The following is a 21,637-nucleotide window of genomic DNA, read 5'->3' as shown; positions in this document are numbered from 1 at the left end:
TACATATTGACAAGAAAGAGACACTGGTGTCGTATACATATTGACAAGAAAGAGAGACACTGGTGTCTACATATTGACAAGAAAGAGACACTGGTGTCTATATTGACAAGAAAGAGACACTGGTGTCTATATTGACAAGAAAGAGACACTGGTGTCTACATATTGACAAGAAAGAGACACTGGTGTCTACATATTGACAAGAAAGAGACACTGGTGTCTACATATTGACAAGAAAGAGACACTGGTGTCTACTTGTTGACAAGAAAGAGACACTGGTGTCTACATGTTGGACAAGAAAGAGACACAGGTGTCTACATATTGACAAGAAAGAGGACACTGGTGTCTACATGTGGACAAGAAAGAGACACTGGTGTCTACATATTGACAAGAAAGAGACACTGGTGTCTACATGTTGACACAAAAGAGACACTAGGTGTCTACATATTTACAAGAAAGAGACACTGGTGTCTACATGTTGACACAAAAGAGACACTGGTGTCTACATATTTACAAGAAAGAGACACTGGTGTCTACATGTGGACCAAGAAAGAGACACTGGTGTCTACATATTGACAAGAAAGAGACACTGGTGTCTACATGTTGACACAAAAGAGACACTGGTGTCTACATATTTACAAGAAAGAGACACTGGTGTCTACATGTGGACAAGAAAGAGACACTGGTGTCTACATATTGACAAGAAAGAGACACTGTGTCTACATGTTGACAAAAAAGAGACACTGGTGTCTACATATTTACAAGAAAGAGACACTGGTGTCTACATGTGGACAAGAAAGAGACACTGGTGTCTACATATTGACAAGAAAGAGACACTGGTGTCTACATGTTGACACAAAAGAGACACTGGTGTCTACATATTTACAAGAAAGAGACACTGGTGTCTACATGTGGACAAGAAAGAGACACTGGTGTCTACATATTGACAAGAAAGAGACACTGGTGTCTACATGTTGACAAAAAAGAGACACTGGTGTCTACATATTTACAAGAAAGAGACACTGGTGTCTACATGACAAGAAAGAGACAGAGGAGAAAGTGGTACAGTCAGCTGGGGGCATTAAGGCCACTGTGGACTGGATTTTTTGAGGGGCACAAGGCTAAACTGAGATGCAAGACGACGTCCATGGCCTTCGTGGGCCTCCGTGAAATTCCTGCCCTGCATGACACAATTTAATCGGATCAATCACGAAAACTTGGAAGACATCAATACAGCATCTGAAATCCTCCTCCTTGATATTCTGCCAACAGCCCTTTTCAAAAATGTTTAATCTATCAATCAGGTTGCTTCCCACAGACCCTGAAAACAGCAGTCATCAAGCCACTCTTAAAACAAGAATAACTTAGACATTTCACTATTAAACAATTATAGGCCCATATCAAACCTTTCTGAGTGAAAGAATGCTTCTTCACACTAAACAATGGCCTCTAATTACACATCTAAGCGGACACAAATTTCATCCGGAGTTCCGCAAGGATCCATTCTAGGCCTCTACTGTTCAATATGCACATGCTTCCACTAGCTCAGATTAACCATAAAACAACAGTTTCTCTTCTGAGAAATTCAACTATACTTGTGAAGGCACGCATGCGTGCGCACACCATACTTTTTACAATATTGTTGATTCTGCTGCAAGTCCTGCTGGAATAAAATGTGGGCAGAAAAATAAACCCATACATGGTTCTTTCCCTGTAGTTCATATTGTCACGGCGCTGCCACTGCTTCTAGCGACACATAGAGCTCTGTCATCCTGTCCCTTCTACACGTTCTCATTTTCCCTCCGGTGACACATATCCAGGGATTTGAGTTCTATGGCAAAAGCATAGTGGTGGGGCAGGCGTGCAGAAAGGCAACATTAAGCTGGGAATGGGAGGAAAGAATTCATGCGTGTCGCTTTGAAATGAATTGAAACCTGGCCGCCAAATTGATTTTCTGTGTCGCTTTGAATCCACCTTTTTCTTCTCCTCTCCGCCTTAGTCACCTCCTCCTCCTCCTCCGATCCTCTCCCTCAATTCCTCCTGTTCCTCCTCTATAGCCTCTCCTTGCTCATTGTCAGTCTCCAGTCAGTCAGACATTCGACAGACAGAGTGAAATCTACTGACCTTCCACTTTTCTGACAGAGGTTTAGCCGCGGCTGGCCCTGAAAGAATGAGCTTCTTCTTGGCCATACAAGTTTGAAAGCAGTATGTCGGCCATACTGTATACTGTATATGTGACCAGTGGTGGAAAATAACTAAGTACATTTTACTTAAGTACTGTACTTAACCCACGTCCATAAGTATGTCATGCACAGTATACATTGCTGCTATGCTCAGGCACTTCATCATATTTTTTTTATCTCAGGTACTAGTGTAAATATGTAGATAACTTGTTTGGCTTTTCTGTTGTTCTCTTGTTTGATCTCCCTTCCCACCCACTTGCCCCCCCCCCCTTCTTCTTCCTCCTCTTCATTCTATGGAAATAACGTTGCGATGGGAACGATGTACGAAAGCGAATTTCAACCAACCTTTTTACCTTGTAAACCTGTGATGTGACAATAGACCTGATTCTGATTTCTACTTACGTACAATGTTGGGGTATTTTAGTTGAGCATTTCCAATTTCCGATACTTTTACTTCTGCTTCACTACATCTCGGATTCAAATATTATTACTTTCACTCTACTACAATTATTTGAACACTTTAGTTACTAATTACTTTGAAGATTTGTATTATAATTATTATAACATATTAACCACTTCTGCCTTATACATTTCAGCCATTTGAAAACAGCCGATCTACAAGCTCACAATGCGTCACATCGCAACGTGTGGTGGGCTTGTAGATCTGCTATTTGGAATGGCAGGTTGGTGCCATGCAAGGCCCCAACCTGCTCATCGGGAGCAATTAGGGGTTCAGTGTCTTGCTCAAGGACACTTCGACACTTAACTCTGGGGGAGCCCGGGATCGAACTGGGAACCTTGAGGTTCCCATCCGCCCACTCTACCGGCCACTCGTGTCCAACACGCCAGACATGACGTTGTGTGACTGCTCAACCCGAAACAGCGGGGCCATCTTACCCCTGGGAGAGTGTTAGAGGGCGTTCTCTCTAGAGCAGGGGTCTTTAACGTTTTCAGGCCAAGGACCCCCTAGCTGAGAGAGAGAAGAAGCAGGGACCCCCATAAAATTGTGTTGCAGAAATAAACTTTTTTTTTAATTTTTTTTACTTGGGTCTGCTGTTGTTTTCCCTCTACACAGGGGTCTTTGACGTTTTCAGGCCAAGGACCCCCTAGCTGAGAGAGAGATGAAGCAGGGACCCACATTAAAATTGTGTTGCAGAATAAACTGTTTTTTTTTTTTTTTTCTTTCTTGGTCTGCTGTTGTTTTCCCTCTACACCATACATACGTCTTTGCCAATTTTTGGCTAAAGTTCTCCTCAGAAAAAGGATGCTAGTGGTTAATGTAAAAAATATATATATCACACAAAGATTTGGCGGCCCCCCTGTAGTAACTCTGAGGACCCCCTAGGGGTCTCGGACCCCCTGTTGAAGACCCCTGCTCTAGAGCCAGACAGCCTGCTCCCAATCGCTGCAGGAGATGATAGATGTATATTAGTCTGCTTCTTGCGGACTGATGCATGGCTCAATATTGGCTGAATGAGGGGGATAAACCAATGTCTTTTCTCCCGGCGTAGAGATTATCTCGGGTGCAACACTAATAGCCCCCCCCCCCCCCCGCGCCAGTATACGTGCAGAGCCTGACCTAAAACCATGCACACACACACACACACACACACACACACAGACACACACACCTCCTACCTGACCATAATTAGACCATATTTCCAAATCAGGCGTAGCTGACAGCACTTGGAGGAGGGATGGATGGGCCATTCTGTTTAGTGTGACAATATGTATATAATTAGAGCTGGATGCTTGGTTGGAATGATCAGGAGCCTGTTATATGTCACTTTGAAAATAGAAAAAAAGAAAAAGAAAAAAAAGAAGGAATTACCGGGGAGTTGTGCTACACACAAACTGGAACGGAATTACCGTGGGAGTTGTGCTTCTATCTGCTCTGTTCCTGACTATGATTTTTCACCTCTCTCTCTCTCTCTCTCTCTCTCTCTCTCTCTCTCTCTCTCTCTCTCTCTCTCTCTCTCTCTCTCTCTCTCTCTCTCTCCTCTCTCTCTCTCTCTCTCTCCTCTCTCTCTCTCTCTCTCTCTCTGAAAGGGAGGGGGTGGTAGTCAGTGGTGAAAAGTAACTAAATACATTTACTATAAGCACTATACTACTATAAGCACTAACAAATTGCGACGTGTTGTGAGCTTGTACTGTAGATCTACTATTTTCAAACATTTTAGTACTTTTACTTTTGGTATTTTAAGTACATTTTGATACCAATACTTTAGTACTTTTGCTGAAGTACATTTTGAATTCTTGACTTTTACACTTCTACACTGTAGAGTACACTTCTACATTGCAGTATTGATACTTTTACTTAAGTAAACATTTGAGTACCTTTTCCACCACTGGTGGTAGTATATGTGTCAAGATAGGGGGGTTGCCCAGGGGACAGACTTATAGAGAGGAGAGAAATGATGGAAGTTGTTTCATCTCTCTGGCCGTCCTGAGAAATTACATTTAGAAGACATCGCAGTCCTGAGACATTTTTTCCAATATGTCCTCCCTAACCTTCACATAGTGTGCTTGTGTGTGTGTGTGTGTGTGTGTGTGTGTGTGTGTGTGTGTGTGTGTGTGTGTGTGTGTGTGTGTGTCGTGTGTGTGTGTGTGTGTGTGTGTGTGTGCGTGGTCAGCTAGGAGGCTATGAGTTCATACTGACATCAGTGCCAGCCAGAAAGGTCAGCCATGCAGTCATGGTGGAGAAATTGGCTGACATAACCCCTCTCCACTAGCGCCTGAACCATGGAGCACCAGAGAGCGTGTGCTCCCCCACGATATACCCTGGGAGGGAATTATGGACTGTGGCAGAGAAAACTGAGGCTGCTCTCTTAGCCAAATGTCTCTAATCTGATCTACTGTCCATTCTCCTCTTTTAATCCAAGATCCACCGACTTGAGGTGAAAGTGGTCCACGGTCCCCGGTTTTTGATGAAGCTGCGGCGCAGTATGCTCACAGCATCACCTATAACCTCCGAGGCTGTTAACGGGGATGCTAGAAGCATAATGGAGACATAAACCACGTACATCCTCGTTACGATCTGCATTACATTAACCCTTTAAGACCGGGAACGCATCTGTGTCATTTTAGATTCCTTTGGCTATTCAAAAATAGCAGATATACAAGCTATGAGCTTGTAGATCTGCTATTTTTGAAAAGAAATCTATCTTGAAAATATGTTCAAATCTTTGAATATATATACATTTTTTACTCAAATATTTGCTTCTGGGGGTCCCTGGGGGTCCCTGGATTCCAGACCCCCCCCATCTCAAAATGTGTTGTTCCAGGGCCTGGAACAACACATTTTGAGATGGGGGGGGGTCTGTGGACAAATACATAATCATTTTGGCTGGTCCTTGACATGAAAAAAGTTTGATAACCACTGATATTATAGCAACATAGGTTTTTTTCAAAAAAATAAATACAAGACATTTGAAGAATCCCCCAGAAGCAAAGATTTGAGTTAAAAATGTTCACTTCAAAAATAGAAATATATATTCAAAGATTTGCACACATTTTGTGCAAAAATAGCAGATCTACAAGCTCATAGCGCGGCACTCGGTGCCGCGCTATGAGCTTGTAGATCTGCTATTTTTGAATAGTCAAAGAAATCAAAAAATGACACACAGATGCGTTCCCGGTCTTAACGGGTTAAGAACTGAAGAGGCGAAATGGATATTGAGATGAGATGAGAGAAGGTGGAGCAGCTGGAAGTGGGAGTCAGTCGCTCACTTTAACCCTGGCGTCCCCCATCTTATAGGCACGCCATTATAGGTGAAAACCTTTTGACAGTTTTTGAATCATTTAGAAAATATGGCTTATGTGGTGTATCTGCCAGAGAGTGACATACACACACTAGAGAGACAGAAAGAGAGAAATACTGAAGAGGTTAATTGGCTCTGGAGGCTGAGGGCTAATTAACAGAGACTGACCTTAATTACTGAGTGTGCTGGGTTTCCTAAGGTCTCTCTCACTATACTGGGCTACTATAATGTCAATCCAAAGTATTATATGTGTAACAGAGTGGTTCACTACCTCAGCCTGATGGCCTGAAAGTCTAATATCTCCCCCGAGCCATAGGGATATCCCTTTGGCTTAGTGGTTAAGATGTTGAATTTGCGTGTTTGAGCAGTTCTGTACCGCATTCAAGAATTAAGATTTGGTGTTACATTAAATTGAGAGTAAGGGCTTAGAGTTATAGACAAAGGCCTTAGAGACAAATGAATGCGTCCATTAGTTAATGTAAGAACATTGGGCAACATTGGGCTTTTTCTGCCTTTATTGATACATGAACAGTAGACTGACAGGAAATGGGGAGAGATAACGGGGGTGACACGCAGCAAGGGTCGTCGGGATCGGGACTCAAACCCGCGACATGCTGTCAGGATTACCAGCCTATAGGCGCCCAGGCGGCTACGCCAGCTATGCCCTTATGCAGTTCAGCTATCCAGACAGACAAAATAAAGAGGCAATTTTTCCCATGGTCCTGAGGGGTCACGCCTATGTTCCCTCTATGTTCCCTCTATGTTCCCTCGGGTAAGGGTTAGGCTTGGGGTTAGGAACACTGAAGGAACATTGGGCTGAGGGAACATATGCTCCTGTCTCTTTGTGGTGCAGCTGACTGTTGTAACACTGATATTTGGCAGATGGGCTAAACCATAAGTTGTGAAATATTGTCTTGACAAAAGAAAGCTCACTATACACACCAATTTCAATAAGGCTTTTCAGTGAGTGGGTGCACCGATGTCAAAGCTTGTGATGCCATTTGATAATGATGTACAATAGTGTGCTTGCAACTTTGACATTTGACAATGACATTTACATTGTAGGCAGTGGTGTAAAGTAACTAAGTACATTTACTCAAGTACTGTACTTAAGTACAATTTTGAGGAATTTCTACTTTACTCGAGTATTTCCCATTTTCAGTACTTTTACTTCTACTCCACTACACCTCAGAGGCAAATATTGTACTTTTACTCCACTACAATTATTTGAAAACTTTAGTTACTAGCTACTTTTCAGATATAAATTATTATATTATAAAACATACATTAACCACTTACGCCCCATTTTATACCTACGCGTTGTGAGCTTGTAGATCTGCTATTTTCAAACATTTTTGTACTTTTACTTTTGTTATTTTAAGTACATTTTGATGCCAATACTTTTGTACTTTTACTCAAGTCAATTTTTAAGTCTGGACTTTTACTTGTAACAGAGTATTTCTATACTGCAGTATTGGTACTTTTACTTAAGTAAAGATTTTTTGTACTTTTTCCACTGAATGTAGGATTTTAACTGATTCTTTGTTCAGAAGTTGGGATGGAGAACAGGAGGCTTCTAATGATTATCACTACATTATACTTCAGAGGCTGCTGTTGTATATGTCACAGCATTCATCCTGCTATCAATGCTCTCTGTGCTGCAACTCTCTGTCCTCACCTGACATTCAGCTATCTCATTGCTACACCAGTCTGAATGTCTGTTTATCAGCCTATGGCAGACTGTCCCATCTGACTCCGTACCGTATATGGCTGTCCATCTGTCTGTTTGTCAAACAATGACAGACAGACAGTCCCATCTGACTCCCTGTCTGTCTGTCTGTCTGTCTGTCTGTCTGACTCCCTCCCTCCCTCCCTGTCTATCTGTTTGTACATCTGTCTGCCCGATTGCCTTCCATCTGTCTGCTATAGATATATACTGTAGGCTACATGTTTATCTTTCAACCAATTTACCTGTGTTGTTGTCCACCATATCCTGTCGCGTCCTGCCATCACTGCAATGCAGGCAGGTCACCAGATAGCGTTAGCTCCATTGTCTCCTCATCTCTGCTCATATACAACATGACAGTTGGGAGGTCAGCCTGACAACACTGGCCACCTTTTTTGTTTACATTTATTTATTATGTTTTATATATGTACATTTATTTTACAAATGAGGGGCTAAATACATAATTATAATACTTTTAATTTCTTAATTACAGTACATTTAAGGCCCAATATTTCTACTAATGCTACAAATGATTACAAAACCTGTATATCCACTCATTTTGGGGCAACAACTTGAAGGCTTTTGCACTTTTGCTCTGATAATGATGTACCGTGCATGTTTAAAATCATTTCCACACCATTTTCCTCCGGTTTATAAAACATCGACTGATGCACTTGGACACATCATCAGTGTTGTTTCCTGGAGTCCCAGGGTGTTTCGGTTAGCCTGGCACTAGCCAGGCTGACAACGCAGATCCACCCACATGTACTATATGTGAGTGAATCCACGCCATCAGTCCGGCCAATGCCAGGCACGGTTAGGTGAAATGTTGCAGCAGTTGTCACCCAGTCTGTTCCTGGTTGTCCCTGGTACTCCCACTCCCAGAGTTTTCAGTCAATAAAACATCGACTGATGCACTTGGACACATCATCAGTGTTGTTATTATACTTCATTGTTTTAACATTTTGGAGGGTAAAAAACTGCCCATACGGTATGATCATACAATGTTTAGCTTCCCACTGGACCTGTATCCGTCAGTGGCCAAACCCTTTTTGCTCAAAAGGCTATGACCAAAACTAAATCTGCTGTCAAAATCAACACTGGATAGTAAATAATGTTGGTTTTGTATTAAGTGCCATCCGTAAAAATGGAACTGGAAATGGAAAACACATCGTTAAGCAGGCCACTTAATAATAATACATTGCATTTATAAGTGCCTTTCAGGTGTGGAGTGCACACTTTATCCTGATGAAACATGTATTACTTTACACCCCCCCCCTTAGCTCAAGCTTTCCATTTCTCTCTCCTTACTTTGGTCATTCTCATTGCTTTATCCATGTTCCGTGTGTGTGTGTGTGTGTGTGTGTGTGTGTGTGTGTGTGTGTGTGTGTGTGTGTGTGTGTGTGTGTGTGTGTGTGTGTGTGTGTGTGTGTGTGTGTGTGTGTGTGTGTACACCAGGGTATGAATACTGTTAGTGTTTCTCTCATGGGACTTTGTGGGCCACTGTCCAGGTGTGCTGCCTGGAGCAGAACGATCGAATGGTGTGTGTTTCATATAATGCGCTGATACTGCGGTTGTAATTCTTTGATGTGGAACAAATGGGGAATGCTGTGTGTGTGTGTGTGTGTGTGTGTGTGTGTGTGTGTGTGTGTGTGTGTGTGTGTGTGTGTGTGTGTGTGTGTGTGTGTGCCGCGTACACATTTACAACAACCCCCAGGGGACTGTATAGGCTACAGTTTCATACACGTTTCCTTATATTTCTCTTTGTTGGTGGAGAACCTATGAATGTCCACTCGTGCGTCACAAACCTAACAAAAACCACTGACCGCAGCAAATGGACCATTTTGTCCCTATTGTCCATCTGCTTTAGTACAAGACTGAATACAACCAACAAAATGTCTAACAAAACTGCGACAGCTGCAGCAACAGTACTTACCTTGACTCCATTGATAATAGCTTCATCTGAAATAAATTAGAATGGTGCGGGTTGTCTAGAAATGAGCCTTTGTGTGCTGTCTTCAGTGGTGTAAAGTAACTAAGTACATTTACTCAAGTACTGTACTTAAGTACAATTTTTAGGTACTTTTACTTTACTTGAGGATTTCCAATTTCCAGTACGTTTACTTCTACTCCACTACATCTCAGAAGCAAATATTGTACTTTTACTCCACTACAATTATTTGAAAACTTAAGTTACTATTTACAAAACATACATTAACCACTTCAGCCCTATGAACATTTTGGCCATTTGAAAATAGCCGATCTACAAGCTCACAATCCCAGCCAACATGTCCACCTGGGCCCCATGTGGGGCACATGTGGGCTACTTGGGTACCAAGCGGGCATGGGCTTGAACTGGGCAATTGTAGTGGGTTCCATATAGGTTCTATATGGGCTAAGTGGGCGCGGGCTTGAACTGGGCAAGTTTGGTGGGTTCTATGTGGGTTATGTGTGGGCTAAGTGGGCATGGGTTAGAACTGGTCACCCACGTCTGGGTCCCATAAGGGTTATGTGTGGGCTAAGTGGGCATGGGTTAGAACTGGTCAAATATGTCTGGGTCTCATATGGGCTATATGTGGGCTAAGTGGGCATGGGTTAGAACTGGTCACACATGTCTGGGTCTCATATGGGCTATGTATGGGCTAAGTGGGCATGGGTTAGAACTGGTATCACAAAAGTGGGTTCCATATGGGCTATGTGTGGGCTAAGTGGGCATGGGTTAGAACTGGTCACCCATGTCTGGGTCTCATATGGGCTATGTATAGGCTAAGTGGGCATGGGTTAGAACTGGTATCACAAAAGTGGGTTCCATATGGGCTATGTGTGGGCTAAGTGGGCATGGGTTAGAACTGGCCACCCATGTCTGGGTCTCATATGGGCTATATGTGGGCTAAGTGGGCATGGGTTGGAACTGGTCACCCTTTTCTGTGTCCCATATGGGCTATGTACGGGCTAAGTGGTTATGGGTTAGAACTGGTGTAACAAAGTGGGTTCCATATGGGCTATATAAGGGCTAAGTGGGCTTGGGTTAGAACTGGTCACCCTGTACTTGGTCTCATATGGGCTTTGTACGGGCTAAGTGGGCATGGGTTAGAACTGGTCATCCATGTCTGGGTCTCATATGGGCTATATGTGGGTTAAGTGGGCATGGGTTAGAACTGGTCACCCATGTCTGGGTCCCATAAGGGCTATGTATGGGCTAAGTGGGCATGGGTTAGAACTGGTATCACAAAAGTGGGTTCCATATGGGCTATGTGTGGGCTAAGTGGGCATGGGTTAGAACTGGTTACCCATGTCTGGGTCTCATATGGGCTATGCATGGGCTAAGTGGGCATGGGTTAGAACTGGTCACCCATGTCTGGGTCTCATATGGGCTATATGTGGGCTAAGTGGGCATGGGTTGGAACTGGTCACCCTTTTCTGTGTCCCATATGGGCTATGTACGTGCTAAGTGGGCACGGGTTAGAACTGGTGTCACAAAAGTGGGTTCCATATAGGCTATATATGGGCTAAGTGGGCTTGGGTTAGAACTGATCACCCTGTACTTGGTCTCATATGGGCTTTGTACGAGCTAAGTGGGCATGGGTTAGAACTGGTCACCCATGTCTGGGTCTCATATGGGTTTCGTACGGGCTAAGTGGGCATGGATTAGAACTGGTCATCCATGTCTGGGTCCCATAAGGGCTATGTATGGGCTAAGTGGGCATGGGTTAGAACTGGTAGCACAAAAGTGTGTTCCATATGGGCTATGTGTGGGCTAAGTGGGCATGTGTTAGAACTGGTCACCCATGTCTGGGTCCCATAAGGGTTATGTGTGGGCTAAGTGGGCATGGGTTAGAACTGGTCACCAAATGTCGACTTAGAACGCGCAATAAAGCGTAATATCTCGATGACGATATGTTTTTAGAATCCGCCTTTCGGATATGTTGTAAAGCTCGCAGAGGCGCACGCGTCGATGTCTTCGCCTTTCTCGTACGACACTCCCACGCAGAGTCCTCTACTTTCAGGGAGCTACATAGAGTGTTAGACCTTTAGACCATAGTGAATGCAAACTTTTAAAAACAAATTTCTCGTAGGAATGTCGGATTGGGACACCAAGGGCATCCACACGTGCGCCTTAATGAGCTGTACGACATATCCAAAAGGCGGATTCCAAAAACGCATCGTTATCGAAATATAACGCGCAGAAGATAGCCCCTTGACCCCAGCTAATTAAGGAGAACCGTAAGGCTGTGTATGCCAAAAGTTATATGGGCGCGTTCTGGGCAACACACTGACCCAGAATCTGGTGTTTGATTTTGAAAAATGACTTTTCCAAGCCTTTGAGACAGTTATTTATGATTATCTTGGCCCCTAGGGGTCGTGCAGCTTTGAGACTGGCACCGTTGGATTCAGCGTCAAAAAGCAAGTGGGAATATATATATACATATATATTTTTAAAGCGATTAGAGGGTTAGAACTGGTATCACAAAAGTGGGTTCCATATGGGCTATGTACGGGCTAAGTGGGCATGGGTTAGAACTGGTCACCCATGTCTGGGTCCCATAAGGGTTATGTGTGGGCTAAGTGGGCATGGGTTAGAACTGGTCACCCATGTCTGGGTTCCATATGGGCTATATACGGGCGAAGTGGGCATGGGTTAGGACTGGTATCACAAAAGTGGGTTCCATAAGGGCTATATATGGGCTAAGTGGGCATGGGGGTAGGTTTGTGCTACTATATTGGCATATTTATCATACCAAAATATAAGCTATGACATAGTAGTACAAAAAAAAATATATATGGTCACGGGTGGTACCAATTTGTAAAAATATGTGCAAGCACACCTTTTTGTACCTTTTTGACTAATAATAAAATACTGCTGTATTATATGATTCATATCCTTTCACTGCAATAACTAACAGACAAAAAGTTTTTTTGTTTTATAAGTTAGGCTATACTATATTATGTTTACAGCCAGAATAATCCTGTATCATACAAACCAAACCGTGTGTAAATCCGTTGAGAACTCAATGAGTTGTGATGCTTTTCATGGCTCAATGAGCTTGGTTTATACTTCGACGCACGACGGTATCGCGCGTCAAAAATCGCCGATCTACAAACGCACAACAACTCGCCTCCACAACGCTTGTGGGCTTGTACATCGATGATCCCGTCGACCGTGGAAGCGTAGCTCAGTCAGCATAGACATAATAAGCATAGAAAGTGAAGCTCTGCAGTTGGAATGAGCAGCAGCAGTCAGAACAGTTCTATGTGAATCGATATCTATGCGCTGAACACAGCAAACCTACGCACACACACACACACACACACACACACACACACACACACACACACACACACACACACACACACACACACACACACACACACAGACAGATTACGTTTACGTCTCATCTACATAGAGGCTAGAGCTTGCCCACTTCCAACCCATGCCGGTTAGCCCACATGCAGACCATGTGGGAACCACATGGGCTTGCCCACTTCCATCCCACTCCCAGTTAGCCCATATGCAGACCATGTGGGCCCGGCATGGGCTTGCCCAGTTCAAGCCCGTGCCCAGTTAGCCCATATGCAGACCATTTGGGACCCTCATAATTTGCCCAGTTCAAGCCCATTCCCACTTGGTACCCAAGTAGCCCGCATTGAAACCATATGGGTCCCACGTGGGCGTGCTGGCTGGGGCAACTCACACAAAACTGTCATTCAAAGTCTGCTGACCCAGCGCCAAAGCCCAGACCCGTTGGGGGGTTTCCTATCCTTGGAAAGTTAAGTAGTAGTTTTAGAGTTTCTAGTAAATGTGTTTGATTATATTCTAGGTGTTCATGAATTCATGCTCGAGCTGTTTTAATTAGGACTATAGTTTATAACTGATCATTCAATGAATTGTAATACGATTTGCCTATGGTTACCTCTCGTCTTTTATTAGTGTTTTCTGCTTTAGTATAGTTAAATAAATAAAGTATCCTGTTAATGTCCATTGGAAGTTCTGCCTCCGTTATTAATGCTTACAGTAGAAATATTCTGTGGGCGGGCTCTTTACATTTCTCATACCTGAGACATGGTTTATTACACATAATATAAACCTTAAAAAACCTGGCTTACATGAAAAAAATACCCAAATGGGTCCATTTGGTTTCATTAATGTCTTTTCTAAATAAAGTATTCAATCAAAATACAAAATAGCTCACAATGCAGCGACGCGTTGTGAGCTTGTAGATCTGCTATTTTCGTAGCAGATCTGTTTCTAACTAGTGTTGCCATGTATACTAATTATAAGCGACCTCGTTTTCTGTAAAGTTGCTTGCAAATATTGGTAGCTGCTTTTTATTTGTTATTACTATTTTGTTGTGAGCTTGTAGATCGGCTATTTCCAAATCGTCTATTTTCAAATAGCCGATGCATATAGGTTTAAAGTGCTCATATAGCCTAATAGTCGGTTAAATCTTTGGGCTTGTTTTCATTGAACTGGTTGCTTATTTCTCTCTCAAGAATCTGGCAACCGTGTCATTGTTTACACCAACGAAGAAGAAAATGCGCAACAGTATTATGTTGCGCAAATATAAAGTCATTACAGCACCATAACATGGTTAATACATTTTATTTTGGGATGTACAATACATGAAAATTACGAGAGTAATAACGCGACTTGCGTCGATAACTAATGCAGAGCGGACATTACCGCGTTTGGCTAAAAACAGTGTGTATCATTAACACTTTTAAAGTCAACTTCAAGTCCCTGAATGCATTGCAGCCGTGCATCGTAAGCCCACGGCAGTGTTGCCATGTCTGCTTATTATAAGCGGCTTGTTTGAAGACGCGTTGTGAGCTTGTAGATTGGCTATTTTCAATATACAAAAAAATAAAAATAAAGGGAAAGCTTTGATCCCTTAATTTTATATATGTATATATAGGCCATGTGGCCTTTAGTCACCACATGACCTTATGCCAATACACAGTTTTCGGCTTGTTTTCATAGACCTGTCTGCTTATTTCTTTCGCAAAATATGGAAACACTGGCAACTACAGGAACTGACGTCACGTCAGTCATTCCCGTTTGAATTCTCAAACCGCCCAGTGGATTTAGCGTACGCCAACCCTTCGTTAGAATGAGATTTTTAGATGAAACAAACCAAAATAAAATCAATAAAAGGTTGTTGGACATTAAAAGAAGTAGTTCCAGAATCTCCCGATCTATTTCTCGGATTGGATACACTCCAAGGAGACGGAGTGTTGGAGCAGTGAACTGAGAGATATGTATGTATTTAAGTAACAACAAGCTGTTTTCCCTCCATTTTTTGGGGCCAGTAATATAGTTTGTACCACCATTTATTATGCCGTTCAGATACCATCATCTGGCTGTCATCCTTTGACTAAATGTTTTGTGAATTATGTGCGGACATTGTGGCTTGTTAGCCTAGCTTGGTTGCACAGTCTATGCTTGGTAGTCATTATTAGCATGATAGCTAACTGGTAAGTGAGTCCTAGTATGGAGAATAGTATGTATTATCCCGTTCAGATACCATCATCTGGCTGTCATCGTTTGATTAAACGTATTATTATTATTATTATTATTATTATATATTATATTGCCGTGGCAACTTAGTCCGGAGAGCAATGCATAATATTAGCTAGCATGCTAGTTCACGTTGCCCGCCATTTTGACAAGTTTCGTGATTAAAATGCATTCTCATTAGTTTATCTGTGTGTATAAAATTATAGATTTTTAGCGTTTTTAATAATTGCATAAGCATAGTTGTAACCAGCACCACTGTGAAGCAGTTCGTTAATTTATAATGGTGAACCAAAAGAAAAAGAATGAACGGAGCTAACTGGCTAACTGGACTGGACTGGTATCAATTCACTTAGTAGGTAACAGTTCCGGTCTAGAGCGGATACGGAAACGACATCATGTTTGCATGTGTGTGTGTATGTGTAAATTTACCGGATATACCAGGCTGGCTTTAGATTGCATTTGAGCAGCATCAAGCCAGCCTATCCAAGGTTCAGTGTTAAAAAAAAAGAAAAAAAGTACTCACTTCGTCTACTTAAGTAAAAGTATCAATACTGCAATGTAGAAATACTCTGTTACAAGTAAAAGTCCGGAATTAAAAATGTACTTTATTTATTTTGGCTTGTATATCTGCTATTTTGGGAGAATTGGGCGGATGTTTCCCTCATAGGAATGCTAGTGGTTATGGGGGGGAAAAAAGCAATGCATAATGTTAGCTAGAATGCTAGTTTTTGTTATCAAAATGTACTTAAAGTATCAAAAGTAAAAGTACTCATTATGCAGAATGTCTAATTTCAAGTTTTGAAATGCAGAAAAAACTTTTGAAAATAGCAGATCTACAAGCTCACAATGTTTTGCAATGCGACGCATTGTGAGCTTGTAGATCTGCTTATTTCAAATGGCTGAAGTGGCTAATGTATGTTTTGTAATACTAATCAAAATCTACAAAGTTTTTTTTTCTTTTCAAACAATTGTAGTGGGGTAAAAGTACAATATTTGCCTCTGAGATGTAGTTGAGTAGAAGTAAAAGTACTTAAAATTGGAAGTATTTCTGTGAAGTGAAAGTACCTCAAAATTGTACTTAAGTACAGCACTTGAGTAAATGTACTTAGTTACTTTACACCACTGCCAAGGTTAGTTAATGGAAACTGCTTCATATACTTTGGGTAATCCTTTTGCCTTTAATTAAGGCACAGTGAAGCTTTTACTAGAGAAAAACCTACCATGATTTATCTGTCCCCCCCACACACACACACTTTTTTCTTTTTAAAGGTAGGGTAAGTGATTTTTTTTGTATGTGCTTTGTCTGTGTTAGAGCATTCATAGTTCATGTTTTGTGTTCTCACATTTTAGGCTTTTGTGGAAGCTGCTTGGCAGTGTTGGAGTCAACTGACCACTGTAATCATGGTAAGTAGACTTAATAATAGGCTAGATATAGCTATGTGATGCTCTCAGCCACCCTTATTGTCTCCCCAGGCCGAAAGGCATGACAAGAGAGTATGTTTTGCACCCTGTCTGTCCGGCCGTCCTTCCGTGTCATTCGGTCTGTGTACAGTTAATCTCCGGCACCGTTGCCTTGATCGCAGCGAAACTGTGCACACACACTCCCTGGATGCCGGAGCAGAACCTCTGCCCCAGATTCTTCTCATGGGCCTTTTATAGCGCCACCAGGAGGCCAATTCATGCTAAACACATTTGTTGACCGTACTCCTACAGATTTTGTCAAAAGATCCTGCAAATCAGTACAGAGTATCTCTATAGTCATTAAACAAAACGGGCCTTTCAGATTTTTCATATTCCATCCTGATTGGCTAAAATTAGCTTCCAAAGTATGCAGGCGTGCTCCGTTTTGAACAAAATGCCTCAAATCATGAACAGAGCGTGCAATTTCCGTGAAATTGTGAAAACACATTCCCACTAGGCCGAGGAAGAAATGAAACTTGCAATTTTTCAAATTAGCCTCATGTTGGCGCTATAATCCGGCCGATTCTTGTTTTTGCCTATAATTGCACCGATCTGTGTACAACTTTGTATGCGCACTCCCTAGAGGCCAAGGAAAAACCTTTGCCCTGCATTTTTTACATATGCCTTTTATAGCGCCACCAGGAGGCTGACTTATGTAAAACAAGTATTTTGATATTAAGCCTTCATACACGCAGCGTCCGATTGCGGTGAAACGTTGCACGCACATTCGCGCTACGTTGAGGAACAAATGCCACCCTTTTAACATTGCCCTATTATAGCGCCACCAGGAGGTCGACCCGGACCCCACTTTGAGAACCCCTGCATTAGACCACGGACCACCATATAAACCCTGAGAGTTACAGCAACATAAGGGTCCATTTGGTTCCTAACTAGCCTTCATTTATCTGGGGATTTATCTGAGGACCCCCTCAAGGACCCCTGAAACCTGGAATTTCCCCCTGTATCTAACCCATTATAATTATTAGACGCATTAGTCCCACCTCCGAGCCAGGAGGTGAAGATTAGATGCGAGTCCGGAGGAAGCAAGCAGGTTAGACTGACGACCACATTCCAATTCCTCACACTCCTGCTCGCTCGCTCCTCCATGTCATGTCATGCTATATTTCTCATATATGAGCTGTTTGACATGCAAGCCCTCACCATGCACAACAAACAGCATGATTGTATAAATTAAATATCAACTCATTATTTAATGTGTTGTTTCTGTAGCTTTGATCACTGTTATTCATGATATTGTTGCCGTCGGGCAGAAACCTTGTATCTCCATAATTAAACTTTTAGTTTTTTCGTAAATGAATGCCCTATTTCATCGTTACAAAAGAAATTAAGATAACCGATCTACAAGCTCACCACGCCTTGCATTGCGACGTGTTGTGAGCATGTAGATCAGCAATTTTCAAATGGTTGATGTATGCATGGTAAAACTGATTTGTCCCTCTTGCCTGTACTTTTTTAATACATTTTGCTGGGAATGCTCTGGAACCCCCTCAAGGACCCATGGGGGTCCCCGGACTCCATTTTGAGAACTACTGCTTAAAGTTACTTTTTTATGTTTGCTAAAATTTATGTTTTTAACTGAATGTAGGCCAACGCCAAAACAGAGTTAGGCGCTTACGAGTGAGGAGGAATCGGAAGCTTTCGATGATGACCAGCTACCACCTACACCTCCCCGTGCACTGTCCAAGAAAGTGAGCTGCCCGCCCCCCCCCCCCCCCCAAAAGACACAGGAGCCGCAGTCGAGCAGCAGCCCAAGCAGCAGCCCAAGCAGCAGCCCCGGTGTATCTCCCTCTTCTCAGACAAGTATGTAAAGCAGGGGTCTTCAACGTTTTCAGGCCAAGGACCCCTTAGCTGAGAGCGAGATAAAGCAGGGACCCCCATTATATATTGTGTAAATATTTATTTTTTCATAGATTTAATCGGCAGCTGCATAGACTTGTTTCACAGTAGCCTGGTAAACCCTCCCTCCGGAAATCTCAATTCCATTTCATTTCAGGAGTGAGTCTGGCCTGATCCGCCTGTCTGCAATATTGGCTGTGCTGGAGTTGGGCGGGAGTAATACCGTTGACTGACAACCCCTTCAGCCAATGATAATTTTTCCCCTTCAGCCAATCAGCAGTTCACCAGTCTTAATGTGACGCGACGGGACTTTTGAGACAGCCATACCCAAAATGGGTTGCCTTTTTCGGGTACAATGGTGTCACTGCCCGCCCCTACCGGTTCTCTAATTATTATTTTTTAAATAGGCTTTGTCATGATTAATTGACCACATATATGAAGTTAAACAACTAAATTCTATCCAAACGATATCTTATAAGTAAATTCCGTGCCTCAAAATAGAAGTTAGAGAGCTTTTTGAAGTAAAAAAATAGCGGAGAATTGGCCGCACAAGAAAAAGATGGCTGCCGTTCGTGTTTTGGGCTCACTCGAACTCGCCACCTGATTGGCCAACGTAAGCTGTCAATCACAGAACAATGAGCGACGACGCTGATAGGCCCGGCCGTTTGGCATACAGAGCCAATATTGCAGAAAGGCGGATCATGCCAGACTCACTCCTGAAATGAAATGGAATTGAGATTTCCGGAGGGAGGGTTTACCAGGCTAGTTTCACAGCACTATCATGTTGGATTCATGTTAATGTGTATTTCCAGACATTTAACCATGCACTTAAACAATACTTAGTAAACCTGACCTTTCACTCTGTACTTAGTCTGCTCTTTTTTTCCCCTACACCAAACCACTTTGCAGAAAATAGCAGATCTACAAGCGCACAACGGCGTTGTGCGCTTGTAGATCTGCTATTTTTGGCTAAAGTTCTCCTCAGAATAGGGATGCTTGGGTGAAGTGGTTAATGTAAAAATCACACAAAGATTTGGCGGACCCCCTGTAGTAACTCTGAGGACCCCCTAGGGGTCCCGGACCCCCTGTTGAAGACCTCTGATGTAAAGTATGGAATTAGATTTTGTAATTTTTTATAAAATATACAGAGAATTTAACATCTTGAAATGTTACATTATGTTTAGGAACCCCGAGTCCCAGAAGAACCCCCAGTCCCGTTGGAATCCCGAGTGTGGACACCCCAGTTGGAAGACCAAGAGCAAGCCGCCCAACTGCAAACCTGATCAGCCGCCCCACTGAACCCACAAACGTGAGCACCCCAATAAACTCCCATTACACCTAAGGCAGGCAGCCTCTATGAATAGCTTTAAAGCACAGCTGAAGACCTATTTCTTCACTCTGGCTTTTGGTTGATTTTTAAATGTGGTTTTATGCTTTTGCTTACCTTTTTTTGCTTTATCGTTAAATTAGTTTTACTTTACTGTAATTGTAAGCACCTTGAGCTGCATTTCATGTCATGAAAGGTGCTTTACAAATAAAGTTTATTATTATTAACTGTGACACAGAGCCGCCCCACTGGGACCCAGATGAGCCACCGCACTGGAACCCCTATGAGTCGACCCACAGCTAGAACCCCAATGAGCCACCCCACTGGAACCCCTAGTCAACCCACAGCCGGAACCCCAATAAGGCGACCCACAGCTGGAACCCCGATGAGCAGCCCGAGTCCAGCACCACGAGCACCAGGCATGGAAGAACACATGTTCACCCAGCTCGTGAGACTCCTAGAGCAAGTAAAGAGCACTCAGAAGGTCCATGGGCAGATGCTGAACATACTGCTGAAGGAGAAACAATCTCTGCCAGCGCTGGAGCTGCCTGAAGGAGCTGTGTTCCCTCCCGCTGGACACGGTGGCAGATCTCGAGTCCATGAACTTAAAGCTGGGTGACCCTGACTTTAAGTCTGCAGTTGTAAGTTCAAATCTCTTATTCACTTCAAAATGTACTTGTATTTTCTAAATCTCTTATTCACTTCAAAATGTGCTTGTATTTTCTAATCACATTGGTAGTCTGTTAACCTGCCCTTTGAGTGCATGCACACAACGGGCATTGACATCTTAGCTGTTCACTTAATACAGAATTTCCTTCCTGTGACTTTTATCATACTCAGGTTGCCATGGTTGCAGACATTGGGGGGACTTCCGTGGACCGTTGTGTCAGGAGGATGATGGGTTTCCTCCTGACCAATAAGCTGGCACTCGAGCATAACCTTTTCGGACGCAGTGGCAAGAAGGAGTTCCGAGGACTGGCACTTTTTGAGGTTCTATATGGTAAATTAGATTTTGTGTTATTGCCATAACATATGATGGTGCCACCTGAACTTTGTTGTTCTACATGAAAACTAAATTGCCACCATAGCTCAAGACATTTAAAATTATTGTTCAGTTTTCTTTTTCTGTTCAGCAAAGAATCCTCAATAATGCATCAGAACATCTTAGCCACCTTAGCTGTCAGGTTCTATACATAATCCTGCATTTTTCCTGTAGCACTTGGCCGTGTGAATAGCTTGAACTGTTCTCAGATTTGACTCGGTTGTTTTTAAAAAGCATACACATTTCTCAGCGATATAAAACTTTTGAAAAGTCTGTCTTATAAGGTTTCATAATGTAAAAATCAAGCCAGCATTACTAAGTTGGCTTCTTGTCATTTATTTTTAGGGGCAATAAAGAAGAACGCCGTCACGCAGCATATAAACCAGAAGGATGCAGAGTTGGCCGTGTCCAAATGGTTCACCGGCGCTCGAGACCGTGGTGGAAACCGGACCCTACGAGCTAGGAGATCCCTCGAAAACACACAGGAAAATCAGGAACAGGCCCAATAGGCCCCCACACACACACACACACACACACACACACACACACACACACACACACACACACACACACACACAGAGTTTGTGGTGTGTTTATCATTCAGGATTTGTTGGCTGAAATGGCCCTCTGCTGGAATAATTAACTACCTCATGAGAAGAACCCTCCTTTTGTTGAAGTTGAGTTAAGAGATATGGGTTCCTCATTAGTTTGTGTCCAGAACATTTAAGTTGTTACTTTAGAGTTTGCACTGTTATTTGTCATTTTTA

General features: G+C 42.8%; 1 protein-coding gene across 1 annotated transcript; it reads left to right on the top strand.

The window, feature by feature from the left end:
- Window positions 1-19,686: 19,686 nt before the first annotated feature.
- LOC308079622 (uncharacterized protein) lies at window positions 19,687-21,379 on the top strand (the record flags this gene model as incomplete). Its single annotated transcript, XM_080421173.1, has 4 exons — window positions 19,687-19,810; window positions 20,067-20,469; window positions 20,669-20,828; window positions 21,216-21,379. The coding sequence occupies exons 2-4, from the start codon at window positions 20,428-20,430 to the stop codon at window positions 21,377-21,379; spliced, it is 366 nt and encodes a 121-aa protein (XP_080277299.1). The 5' UTR covers window positions 19,687-19,810; window positions 20,067-20,427.
- Between the last annotated feature and the right edge of the window lie 258 nt (window positions 21,380-21,637).

Source organism: Gymnoscopelus braueri (assembly GCF_963280865.1).
Source record: "Gymnoscopelus braueri genome assembly, chromosome: 23".
Lineage (NCBI taxonomy): Eukaryota > Metazoa > Chordata > Actinopteri > Myctophiformes > Myctophidae > Gymnoscopelus > Gymnoscopelus braueri.
This window is presented reverse-complemented; position numbering and strand designations above follow the sequence as displayed.